This window comes from Prionailurus bengalensis, chromosome B1 (assembly GCF_016509475.1).
Source record: "Prionailurus bengalensis isolate Pbe53 chromosome B1, Fcat_Pben_1.1_paternal_pri, whole genome shotgun sequence".
NCBI classification, from domain to species: Eukaryota; Metazoa; Chordata; class Mammalia; order Carnivora; family Felidae; genus Prionailurus; species Prionailurus bengalensis.
In genome coordinates, this window is record NC_057344.1 from 147,034,114 (window position 1) to 147,047,788 (window position 13,675).

The 13,675-nt window shown below is 33.1% G+C and overlaps 1 protein-coding gene across 8 annotated transcripts in view; it reads left to right on the plus strand.

Annotated features, from left to right (window-relative positions):
- The window catches only part of ANKRD17 (ankyrin repeat domain 17), a 164,599-nt gene that overhangs the window by 68,328 nt on the left and 82,596 nt on the right, over positions 1-13,675 (plus strand). For all 8 annotated transcript variants that reach the window (XM_043572493.1, XM_043572494.1, XM_043572497.1 and 5 more), the window contains exon 2: positions 13,307-13,460. In XM_043572493.1, the coding sequence (XP_043428428.1) occupies positions 13,307-13,460 (154 nt within the window). The remainder of the gene's footprint in view (positions 1-13,306; positions 13,461-13,675) is intronic.

Consider the following 13,675-nt stretch of genomic DNA (forward strand, 5'->3'; position numbering starts at 1 on the left):
TATATTTTTTTCTGTGACTTCTTTAGTTTTATTTATGTTCGTAGTAGATTTTAATTCATCTGGAATAATATATATATATTATCTGGAATTATACATATATATAATATAATCTGATATATAAGTAAAATCTAGAATTATATATATATAATATAATTTGATATATATATATTTTTTTTTTTCATTCTGTGATAGGGACCTAACTTTTTACCAGTTTCCTAACCATTTTCCCCAAATAATTTATTGAACAATATATCTTTTACCCCCACTGACTTGAGATACCACTTCTATCATATTTAAAAGTCCAAAATATGTGTGTTCTGGATTTAATACTCCATTGTTTTAATTAATTTCATTTTACATTTAACGCCTGATAGGGAATCCCTGCCCATTGTCTTTTTCAAAAAATTTTTGGCAATTTCTGTGTATTTTCTCTTCCAGATGAACTTTAGAATCAACATGTCAAGTTCCATTAAAAATCCCTTTGGGATTTTGATTGGAAGTGCATTGAATTTACAGATTAATTTGGGGAGAATTGACATCTTTACACTATTGAATCTTCCCATCCAAGAACATGGTATGCCTCTCCATTTCTTTAGGTGTTCTTTTATGTCCTTTAGTAAAGTTTTATGGTTTTTTGATGTAGGTCTTAGACTTTTCTTGTTAGGTTTATTCCTAGGTAGTTTTTGTTGTTATTGTGAATTACATCTTTTCTTCCAGTTTACATGTTGTTTTTCAATTGGTTATTGCTAATATGTAGGAAATCTATTGATTTTTGTGTGTTCATCTTACCAAGTACTTAGTTTTCAATGGATTCTCTTGAAATTTCCAGAAGGATGATTATATTTTCTGCAAATGATGGCATTTTGTTGTTTCCTTTTTTTCAGTATTGTATGTGTTTAGGGGATTTTTTGTTTATTTTGTTTTTTTCTGGTCATATTGCATTGGTTAGGTTTCCAGATCTGTTTACTACTAGCTCTGATTTGGGCATCTTTCCTGATGGAATCCTTTCCAATTTTTAAACTTTTACATTTATATGTGGCTGACATTTCTGGTAGAGCACGTTATCAGGAACAAAAGTTTCCTTCTTGACTTAACAAGTATTTTCATGGTAATGAATATCGTGTGTTATTATGTGTTCTTGTTGAGATGATATATATTCTTTTCACTTCTAAATTTTAATGTAGTGCATTACATTGATACATCTACCTACTGGTTATGATGTTTTCAATTTTTAACTGTTACTGAGCAAGTATTTATTTGGATATTGCATTATACCAGGAACTTTGGCACACACTGTTGATAGTGCTAAATCTGAATGGTTCTTGTCTTTCTTTAATTGGAGAAGAGAACTAATTAACAGATATCCAAGAATAAGATAATTTTAGGCTGTGATGGTACTGTGCAGAAAATACGGATAGTGGTGTGGTAGAGAGATGACGCTGGTACTTTCTTTGGTAGTACAATCTGAGAAGGTAAAGTATGAATTAAGACATGAAGAAAAAGCATTGTAGGCAGGGGAAGATCACTATTTCTGTACTTAAAGTGAGTTGTATTTCTTAGTATTTTCTTTATCAACCCTTTCTTGTATGTGTTGTATGACACAACTGCTGAATTTAATTTACTAATGATGTGTTTCATTAAGTTTTTGTTTTGTTTAGTTATTTTGCTATTCCTGCTCAGGTTTGCTACTAGAGTTTTTATGCTTATGAGCTAGGGAGTTTTCCCATCTCTTTCCTGGGCTTTGTAAATAATATCATAATGCTCTGTTCCATCTAAAGGGTAGATCTATGACTACCTTTAAGATATCTTCTGTTGATATATTCTGTTTCTACCTTTTCTTGAGTTAGTTTTGATTATTCCTTTTCCTAGAAAACCATCCATTTTGTTTAGATTTTCATGTTTCTTGATTTATAGTTTTTCTTAGTTTTCCGATTCTAATGACTCATGTTTTTTTTTTTCCCTATTATTTTCTATAATTGAATTGCCAAAGGCTTGTCTCTTTTATGCTAGACCTACCTAAGAAGCAGTTACTGGCTTTATTAATTACTTCTGTATCTCTTCTTAATTTCTTCATTTCCATTATCATTATAAATTATACTGATACATTTTGACTTGGATTTTATTTTTGAAGATTTTTAAGACTACATTTTTTCTATAAGGACAGTTATGGCCAAATCCCATAGGAAATAATATGCTTACAATCTTAATTTTTATTTTGTCTGTATTCTGAGATGTTTTTTTTCTTTTTAATTTTTAAGTGTCCTTTATTGTTAAATTTTAGTTTCTGTTAGCTTTATGGACCAAGAATGTAACCTGTATTACTATTATTTTTTTAATCTTTTGAGATTTTTCCTTTCTTTAAGGTATGGTCAGGCTTTTGTTTGCTTTCAAAGACTGTATTCTCTGTTCATGATATACCAGGTTCTGTATTCACTATGATATATAAGTATAATTCATTAATTCTATTTCTGAATCCTCCATATCCTTGCATAATCTTGCTCTCCTCATTTTCTGACATAGATTATGTGGAAAGTATCCCACTAAGTTGTGTGAATTTTCTAGTTGCTTTTATTTCTAGTATTTTTACTTTATATATTTCAATGTTATATTGTTAGGCACATAGAAGTTTGGCTGTTACACACTCTGGTGTATTAAATCTATTATCATTATAAAATATCCTTTTTCCATTTAATGCTTTTGCCCTTGAGTTCTTTGATATTAATAGCACCTTTGACTGGGCTTACTTTTTCATGCTTCTGTTTTTAGCCTTATGACTAAAAATTATAGCTCTCATGATAGCATATAGTTGAGGTTTTTTTATTTTCTTTTGTTTTAAATCCTATTTTGTTTGTCATTTTTTCAAATAAGAGAAACTTTCCCCCTTGCTTTTCTATTAACTTGGTGTTTTGGTCTTTGGTCTTTTTCCTCCTATTGATGGTTATTATAAAGATGTCTTTTATTGTCACTCCCCATCCCACCCCAACCTGCTGCCCCTTATCTTTAGACGTATTTATTAAGTTTTCTGTATTTTGTTTCCTTCCCACTTTGAAAACTATGTGTTTCATTTCTCTTTTTCAGCAGGCATTGAGTTAAATTAAACCATACTTTTAATTAGTTGCTTTCTTTGCTGAACATAGGTTTTTGGCATTATATCATTCAGTCTTGGCTTTCCTATTTTTTAAATTGATATTTTAGTAATATGTTTATGTTATAATATGTTTTCACTTTTCTGACTTTAAGGAATCACTTATTAACAACCAACCTGAGATGATAAAGATAGGTTGTATTATACTAGTTTCTTTTCCAGCTGCTTAGTGTTAATGATTACCAGGGCTGTCCTTTTCTTGGATTCATTTTTGTTGTTGAAGGCATACATTCTCTAAAGTTAGAAATATTTGTCATTTTAAAGCTTTCAATTTGCGTATCTAAAAAAATTATTCTACAGTTTAGAATTTTACTTTCAAAGTAGTTTTGCTTCAGAACTTTAAAAAAAATCTTTTTTAGCATTTATTCATTTTTGAGAGAGGGAGCACACGTGTGAGTGTGAGCAGGGGAGGGGCAGAGAGAGAGAGGCAGACACAGAATCTAAAGCAGGTTCCAGGCTCTGAGTTGTCAGCAGAGAGTTTGACGCGGGGCCCCAATCCACAGACCATGAGATCATGACCTATGCTGAAGTCGGACGCTTAACCGATTGAGCCACCCAGGTTCCCCTGTGTTTTAGAGCTTTAAATTGCACAATTTTCTTCTAGCATCTTCAGTTGTATTTGGGGAGTCTGATATCAATCTGATTTTTAATTCTCTTATTAACAACTCTCCTTATAAAGTTTCTACACTTTACATCCTTGGAATGTTCAGATTTTACCAGGTTATGACTGTGTATGTTTGCATCTGAGAATGAGTATGTATATCTGCATATGCATTTTAAAGCCATTTCATAAGAATCATTTTATTCTAAGGCTGTTTTTATGACTGATGGATAATGATAAATACCGGAGACAGGTTATAATAACTTATAATTAAAATGCATTGTACTATTGATATTTTGAATTTGGGTAAAGTTTTAAAAAATCTGTAACTTTAATTCTATTGTAGAAAAACTACTTATAAAATCTAGATTTGAGAATTCCATATAATTTTACTTAATTTAAACATTCATATTTGTTCAGTTTATAAAGTTTATATGTAATATTCATAAAAATTTCATATTGAATTGTGATTTCATACCGAGTTGTTGTAGGCAGTTAAGTACTTTGAAGCTTAAGAAAAAAAGTCATGTTTTATATTAGCTCTGTGACACCAGTGCTATGCTGACCATTATATCACCAATTCTTAGCGTATTCCTAGATCTTAACTAAAATTTATTAGATGGATAGATGAGTATGAATGAAGCAGTGTAGGAATAAGTCAGTGTTTTCTTAATAGATTTTTTGAAAGCTAAATTTATTTTTAGTCAGGTTCACTTTAGTTTATTTACAGGAATCTCAGGGTACCGATACCATAATGAGTCATATTATTAATTGATATTTTTTTACAGGAGGACTTTAAGTGGGTTTTTATTTTATGTTATTTTATTTCAGCATATGCATAGATCAGTGTTCAGTGATTGTATTGAAGGTTTTATCTTAATGCTACAGAAAAACTATATCCAAATATACTAGTTTTGGAATACTTTACTGTTTTAAGAATTGTAGTATTTTAGCTGAAGTTTACCCTATTTAAGACTACAAAAAATACGGATCAAAGAAATTTTTATTAGACTTTAGGGCCAGGTGTAAAAGAGAAGAAATTATGATGAAGGTAATAATGAGTATTTCTTATTTTATCTATAATTAATCTGTGTTTGTCTATATACAAAGAACTAGGAAGAACAAATATATTTTACTGGTCTTGTTTTAGAGACATAAATCTGTTTATTCAGTCATTGTTGTAAAATTATACAGATTGAAATTAGTTTCTTAACTTTAATATTTACCTTATTATATGCAGCTTTTTTAGTATCTTTTTATAAGCAACAGATATTTTCGTAATGGTAAATAATACCAAGATTCAGAAACTGTTATTCCTTTGAATTAAGTTTATGTAACCTATTCTGAATATTGCTTGAGTTATTCTGTAATTCAGTACATGATGATGGTCTCAAGTCAAGTTGTTCTAATGAACCTTTATTTTTGGTAGGTGAAATGGTATCAGTTATGATCTATGTCTTTAAACCCAGTCTATGTCAGAAATGACAAAACTGGTCATAAAAATCAAACACTGACATTTGCTAAAAGTAAAAATCATACAAATTGTAAAAGGTTTATCATAAACATTGTTTTGGAGGGATTTTTCTGCATTGACTGGATTAAGAGAGCTTCAGATTTTAAGTATGGTGAGTTTTGGTTTGAAGATACCTTGTTTTCCTGGAGCAAGTGTAAGAATTCTTTGTTATTCTAAAAACATTTGTAATATAATCAAGGTCTAGATGATCTTTCTTGAAATGTAGATTATCATCTTAAAATTCTGATTACCAGCCTTAAATTGAATGATAAATGGGCAAGGTAGTTTCCAGAACAGCAAAAGTGGTAATTGATGGATAGGGGTGGGATAGAAGGGTGGGGAGTATTAAAGGTCAAGAAGTCCAAATTCTGGAGCTGCTAGCATTCTCATTTTTTAAAGTATTTTATCCTCAGAGAGTGACTCTTTTTCCCATTCTCACCTCACATAGTCTTTCATTTGATGTATTGAAGTAAGTTCCTAATTGATTTGTCTTTGTTGTCACATCTGTCCAAAACCATCTTTTTAAAAATTGGTTATCTTAATACTTAAATCCTTCAGTAACCTACCATATGAATTCTGAATTTCTCAGCACAATATTGAAAGGCCTCCTCTTCCTTAAGCATTATTATTTTTTTTAACCATTCTCATTCAGAATTGTTTTTTCCTTTCTCTATATAATGATATATTAGTGTCTATTTAGTACTGTTTTTCAATCTTGTTTGGTATAGTTACTTCTTTGCACATAGAATTGCCTTTCTCTGTTGTATATTTGTGGAAGGCATCGATTATAATAAAATGATTTTTGTATTTCCTTTCTCCTTTGGCTGCCTTACTGCTTTTTGCACATTGTATGTAATTGGTGGTGAATATTTGTTAAATCAGATGGAACTGGTATATTTGATGTCTAGTTAATCAGAATATACTATATCTTTATTCTGGGGAGTAAATATCAGTTTATTACTAGATGGACTTCTCTCTTTAATATAGCAGTGATAATTTATCTGTTTTGATAAGGAGTTAGTTTGAAATGTAATGCTAATATTTACAGTTTGGCCAGATGGCTCTTCTTTTCCAAATTTTTATATGGCATTGTGTTTTAGTATAAAAGGACTGGGAGTACCATTAATGGTATAAGCAAATTCCTTCAGTGCTGACCTTTTTGTTTTTTGGGTTTTTGTTTATTTTTATTTTTAGAGAGTGAGAGAGTGAGCATGAGTGGGGGAGAGGGGCAAAGAGAGAGAATCCTAAGCAGGCTCCATTCTGAGCCTGACATGGGGCTTGATCCCACGACCCTGGGATCATGACCTGAGCCGAAATCAAGAGTCAGATGCTCAACCGACTGAGCCACCCAGACATCCTCAAGTCCTGACCTTTATTAAAAGACCTTGGTTTTCATTGTTAAGTATTTGCATATGAGAAAGTAAAAAAGAATTTTGATTACCTTGTTAATCTAAATAAATAGTAGTACTGTTAAATAACAATTTTTTTTAAACAAAAGCAACTTCTTTTGATTAAAGCATCATCTTTAATCTTTCAAAACCAAAAGGCTTTAACTTGCACAAAAGCATAGAGACAAGTATGATAAAGTCACTATAAACCTTTTTCTCAGATTCAGTGTTATCAAGAATTTGCCACACAACTTTGTTTTCCTGAATATTTTTATGGCACATTTCTAGAACTATTCCTGTATATGGCTACTGTAGTATGCATCTCTAAAAGATGAGTGTTTTCTTACTTAACCATAATTTCTTTATACTATGTAATATCCAGTTCATACTCAGATTTCTTAACTTACAAAAATTTCATAAGGTTTGTATTATTTTGCTGGTTATGTCTTTGGAGTCTCTTTAATTTAGAGCAGTTCTTCATTTTTACTTTCTCTGCCTTTTTCAATAAACATTTTCCACATTTCACTTTTGTCTGTCTGTCTGTCTGTCTGTATTTATTTATTTATTTATTTATTTACTACTTAACTTTGTGGTTCTCAGCTTCTCACCTCCCAGGGTCTTTTTGTCTGTTTTTGTTTTTCCTCCAAGGGGACATTTGGCAATGTCTGGAGATTTTTTTGGTGTCACAACCTGTGGTAGAATTGCTGCTGGCCTCCAGTAAGGTAGAGGCCAGGGATGCTGCTAAACATTCTGAAATATATAGGGCAGCCCCCAACAACAGAGATAATCCAGCCCAAAATGTCAATAGTGCCAAGAATGAGAAACAATGATTTAACTTGCTCCATTAACTTTGCCTTAATTTTTATAAACTAGAAATGATTTCTGAGGGCTCTATTAGATTATTATTTTCAGAGGGGCAAGAATACTTCATAGGAGATACTGTGTATTTTGTGTTGCATAACTCAGGGGCATATAATGTTAGTTGTCTTAATATCAGTAATTACACAGTATGTTCAAGTAGTGACAGCTTTGTCCCTAAATATAGAACTTAAAGTCAGAGAGCAGAATGAAAAAACCCTTTTACTCCAGCATGGAATTTTCTAGTGGAAAGAATATTGAACTAGTTAATTGGATAACTGGTCTCTTTGTGCTAGATATTTAGAAACCTGCTATTTAAATGAGGGTCCTGTGCTTCTATTTTCTCATCTGTAACAATGAATTGAACCTGGTAATTTCTAAGGCCCTTGCATTTTGATGGATCTTTATATTAGACAAGAACTTGATGTACACACACCATTTCATAAAATATCCAGCTAGTGAAAACAATATATCCAAAATAGTTTAAATATAACTTAAATTGTCATGCTTTGAATATTAATAACTTTGACAAGTTATTTCCTTTAAAGAATAAATTTAATAAGGACCTACCTTTCCTTTATATCTCTCCCCTCTTCATGCAAATTATCTTACATTTCATTTAAAAAAATGTTTCAAGGGTGGGAGGGAGGGAGGGTAGGGGATGGGTATTGAGGAGGGCACCCGTTGGGATGAGCACTGGGTGTTGTATGGAAACCAATTTGACAATAAATTTCATATTAAAAAATAAATAAGTAAATAAAAATTCTATGACAAAAAATGTTTCAAAATATTTATGTGAATGTCTTTTATCTTTTAATTTTTTTAAGTTTATTTATTTGAGAGAGAGAGTGTGTGTGTAAGCAGGGAAGGAGCAGAGAGGGAAATACAGAATCCCAAGCAGGTTCCATGCTGCCAGCATAGAGGCCAACATGGGACTTGAACCCACAAACCATTAGGTTATGACCTGAGCTGAGATCAAGAGTCAGATACTTAACCAACTGGGCCACCCAGGTGTCCCTATGTGAATTTCTTATTCAGGCCATTTTTAATGTTCTAGAACTTGGCTGTGGTTCAAAATGAACTTTTTTGCTATGGAAATAATGTAATAAAAATGAGTAAGGTCAATGGGAAAACACATTTTAGTTTTTAATCTGAATTAGCTCAGGACATGGTAGAGCCGGATATGCTCATAACTCAGTTGACCTTTGAATAAAGGATTATTTATTTTTGTATTTTTATGACTGCATCCCCTATGTCAATCTCTCTCCAGTTGTTCTGTAATGTAGTAGAAGAATCTTTCCAGTTGAGGAAAGAGGAATTGGTATTAAGGGAGGAAGTTCTCTTCTACTTCCTACAGCGTTTTTCCTCCTCCCATTCCCTTCTGTACTTTTTACCCTGTAATAGTGTTCATTTGTGTGCATACTTTGGCTCTCTCATTAAAGAAATAAGTTCCTAGATAGTAGAGTTGATTTTGCACATTTCTGCATCTCCTCTACTGCTAACTAAACAGTAGTATCTCCTGCACAAAGACTGTTGGCCAATGATGAGCATTTTGCCCTACCTGTTACTTAATGTTGCCCTATGTATGATTTTTCAATATCTGTAAGATATACCTTTAAATTTATTTTTTCTAACTACGTCTCCCCTTTCCAAATACACTACAGCCTTTTGGAATCTGAAGGTGAAGAATCCCCAAACCATCTTTTATTTACTCAAGAATTATTTGAGTCCTGACAATAAGATGGGCATAGTTCGAGTTGGTGGATATGTATCAGTGAGCCAAACAAAGTTCCTCTTTCCATGGAGTTTAGAAAGGCAATAAATATTATAGTAAGTCACATGTAATACATTTATGAAAAAACTGCATTATGAATAAAGATCTAGAGATGGCTGAGAGACTTGCTTAGGTTGCACAGGTAGCATCTGAACCAGTGTTGGTACCTAGGTCTTTAGACCCTAACAGTGTCCTTTGAATTAATTTCTTCTTCATTAATCTCAAACTGGGGGGATATCTATCTCCATTCCTATTCTTTTCTTTCTCCCCAGTGCCTTTAAAAAAAATCTTACATATAGGGGCACCTGGGTGGCTCAGTTGGTTGAGCATCTGACTCTTGGTTTTGGCTCAGGTTATGATCTCACCATTTGTGAGTTTGAGCCTGGCATTGGGCTCTGTGCTGAGGGTGTGGATCCTGCTTGGGATTTCTCTACCCTTCTCTCTGTCTGCCACTTCCTGGCTTGCTTTCTCTCCCTTGCTCCCAAAAGATAAACAAACAATTTTGTGTGTGTGTGTGTGTGGGATTGAGGCCTGGTGTCGGGCTCTGCGTTGAACATGGAGCCTGCTTGAGATTCTCTTGTCCCTCTCTCTCTGTTTCACCTCTTTTCTTCTTCTGTCCCTTTCCCCTGCTCATATGATCTTCCCCCACCCCCCCCCCCCAAAAAAATCTATATTTTAACTTATCAAGATTTTCACAAAGTAAGAATAGTGGACTTAAAAATCAACTTTTGTGGAGAAGTTTGTGATCAATAAGAAAACATATTTCTCTTAAAAAATGTTTTTTTTAACTCAATATAGAGAGCAAGCATGGGAAAGAGGTAGAGGGAGGGAGAGAGAACCCAAGCTCAGTCCCAAGACCCTGGGATCATGACCTGAGCCAAAATCAAGAGTTGGTCGCTGAACTAACTGAGCCATCCAAATGCCCCGAAAACATATTTCTGTACTTAATACTGTCATGAAGAGATTGAAATGTATTTTTCTTAATAAATTTTCACCGAGCTCAATTAGGGCAACAGCGTGGCATAGGGGACTTTATGTCAGAAAATCACTTTTGATTGAAAGTTAATACCTTCTGTGAGCTAACTTTCTGACCTTCCCTACAGTAAAATACTCTGTTCTAGAAAATAGAAGTTTTATGCTTGTCTACCAGTGCCACATTCCTTTTTCTGTTGTCTTAGATAAATTTGTTATTTTGGTCAAAATCTTTTCAAATTTATCTTTCTGCAAGCAGTATGTCTTTGAACAATTTTAATACCTCTGATCTATACTTTGATTTGGCACTTAATCATGCACTGCTCTTTGAGATACTTTATTTTCTAAAATTCTAGTCTGAAATATTATTTAATTTTTCATTTGTTTATTTTACCTATGTTCATTTTTCCATGTTCATTTCCTTGTTTTTCTTTTGTCTTCTCCCATTGGATTGGAAAGTTGTAGATATTTTAACAGAAAATTTCACTAGGAAACAACTTTTTCTTTAAAAAGACTTTTCTGGGGGGGGTGGTGTCTGGGTGGCTCAGTTGCTTGGGCATCCCACTTTCGGTTCAGGTCATGATCTCACGGTCCATGAGTTTGAGCCGCGTATTGAGCTGTGTGTTGACAGCTCAGAGCCTGGAGCCTGCTTCAGATTCTGTGTCTCACTCGCTCTCTGCCCCTCCCCCACTCTCTCACACACACACACACACACACACACACACACACACACACACTCTCTCTCTCTCTCTCTCTCTCTCTCTCTCTCTCTCTCTGTCTCTCTCTCTCTCTCTCAAAAATAAACAAAAATTTAAAAAGACTCATCTGGACTTCATTGAAGATAAGAAGACATAGTTTTTATTATGCTATAATTTTGAATCACAACTTGCTATGGCTAAATTGTGTCCAAAAGTCTACTTCTTAAAATATAACATTTATGCTTATACCACTACCTTAAAGGATAGTTTACAACTAAAAGAATATAATCTTGTTTTTTTCCTAACTCCCTATCATTTTAACAGTTGTTATTGATTGACTAAAGTTAATATACTGCAAAATTTTGTGAAATTTTTCAAATATTTACAGAGATTATTTTCAGAGTATTCAGTGTCTTTGTATTTGAAGCATTAGAAATCTGAAATCATGCTAAACTATGTTAATCTAATGGAAATTTGGAGAGAAACATATTATTTCCTCCCAGATTAACATTCAGTATTAAATATGTGTTGGTTAAATATAGCAGTTATTCCTGGTTATTAGATAGGTGATTTTTAAAATTTTTTTTTTTTCAACGTTTATTTTTATTTTTGGGACAGAGAGAGACAGAGCATGAACGGGGGAGGGGCAGAGAGAGAGGGAGACACAGAATCGGAAACAGGCTCCAGGCTCTGAGCCATCAGCCCAGAGCCTGACGCGGGGCTCGAACTCACGGACCGTGAGATCGTGACCTGGCTGAAGTCGGACGCTTAACCGACTGCGCCACCCAGGCGCCCCGATAGGTGATTTTTAAAGATCAGTTTCTGATCATCAGTTTCTGATGTTATAATGGCTAAAAATTTATTGCTTACGGTTTTTTCATATTTCTCACATTTAGATAGTAGGCATGAGCATAATTGTGTTCTAGATTATTAATTTCTTTTCTATTTTAGTTATTAGTGTTAGAAGTACTTTAGATTTGTGAAATAAATATGTAAATTACTGATATTTTATATAGTAATTATCAACTTTTTATCAGCAAACAGGAGAATATAGCTCAGTACTTACTTGTAAGTAGCAGAATGGTAAGGGAGATCACAAGACTTCCCCATGTCTTAGGTGTTTGCTATATTCTAATTCTTTACATTTTAAAAAATTGAATTTGGTATATGTTACTATATTACTGGTTCTCAGTGGGCCCATAGTCCCTCAGGGTCCCAGAGACCATTTCAGGATATCAAAGAGGTCAGAACTATTTCATAACAATACTGAGATGTTGTTTGCTTCTTTTACTCTATTGACATTTGCACTGATGATGCAAAAGCAGTGGTAGGTAAAACTGTTGGACTGTAGTCAAGGCAATGGCATAAAATTGTACTAGTGTCGTTTATTCTTCTGTGTACTCACAGTTAACAAAAAAAGCCAATTTCACCTTAGAAATAATCTGGGGAAAGCAATAACTATTAATTTTGTGAAATTTGCACCTTTGAATACATGTCCTTTTAATATAATTGTGACAAAATGGGAGGTACACATAAAGCACTTCTGTGTTGTTGTTGTTGTTGTTGTTGTTGTTTTTTGAGATGTGAGGAGAATTAGCCATTCTTATTTTCACGAAATGCCATTTTTACTAGAAAATATAACTGATGGACACAGTACACTTACCAAACTTGGGTATTTGGCAAATGTTCTCATCAGAAATGATGGAAATGAGCTTGTCCCTTTAAGGAAAACTTTTGGCAGTATTTGTTGCCAATGATAAGGTTAAGCTTTTAAGCACAACTTGGAATTTTAAATTGTATTTGCCTGGGCTTTATAGTACTTAAAAACTTTTCTGATAAAACCAGTGGTGATATTAACAAATGTGATTTTTTTTTTGATATTGTAGGTGAATATTAATATATTTAATCCTTCTCTGAAGTTTTTGAGAGTGCAGTACTTTATAAGTGTGTAAAAGGGTCCTTAGAGCAAAACATTTAAGAACAGTTGATTTAGGTCCTCTACTAAAGTCAGAGGTTTCACAGTCTAAGTCCTCATAGTTCCCCGTATCTCACTCTTGCCCCATTAAATTAAAATAGAAAAGAATACCTAATTTTAGTTTAAAAAAAAAAAAAAGAGACCTGCATATGAGTAGCACATTCTTAAGTTCTTCTACAAATGTAATTTCTCCTTTAAACAGTGGGCTTATCTATCGCTTGAATTTATTTAGGATTGTATTTATCATTATATTTACATTAAAATATATTTTTTCTCTCTTCTTCCTTTTTCTTCTATTTACTTCTCTTACCACTTCCCTTTCTCCTTTCATTTCTCCCTTCCTTCCTTCCTTTTTTTTTTTTTGTGTGTGTTTGTTTTCTAGGTGGAGTCTTTCATTTTGGATCAGGATGATTTGGAAAATCCAATGCTGGAAACGGCTTCCAAGTTGCTCTTGTCAGGTACTGCTGATGGTGCAGACCTCAGGACAGTAGATCCAGAAACACAAGCCAGACTGGAAGCTTTACTAGAAGCTGCAGGTAGGTCTGCAGACTTTACATATGTAATTGATCTATCTAATTTTCCAAAGTTACATATAAATCTAATAAAAACTACTATATTAGGGGCACCTGGCTGGCTCAGTCATTAGAACATGCAACTGTTTTTTTTTTTTTTTAATTTTTTTTTTTTTTTTAACATTTATTTATTTTTGAGAGACAGAGATAAAGCATGAGCAGGGGAGGGGCAGAGAGAG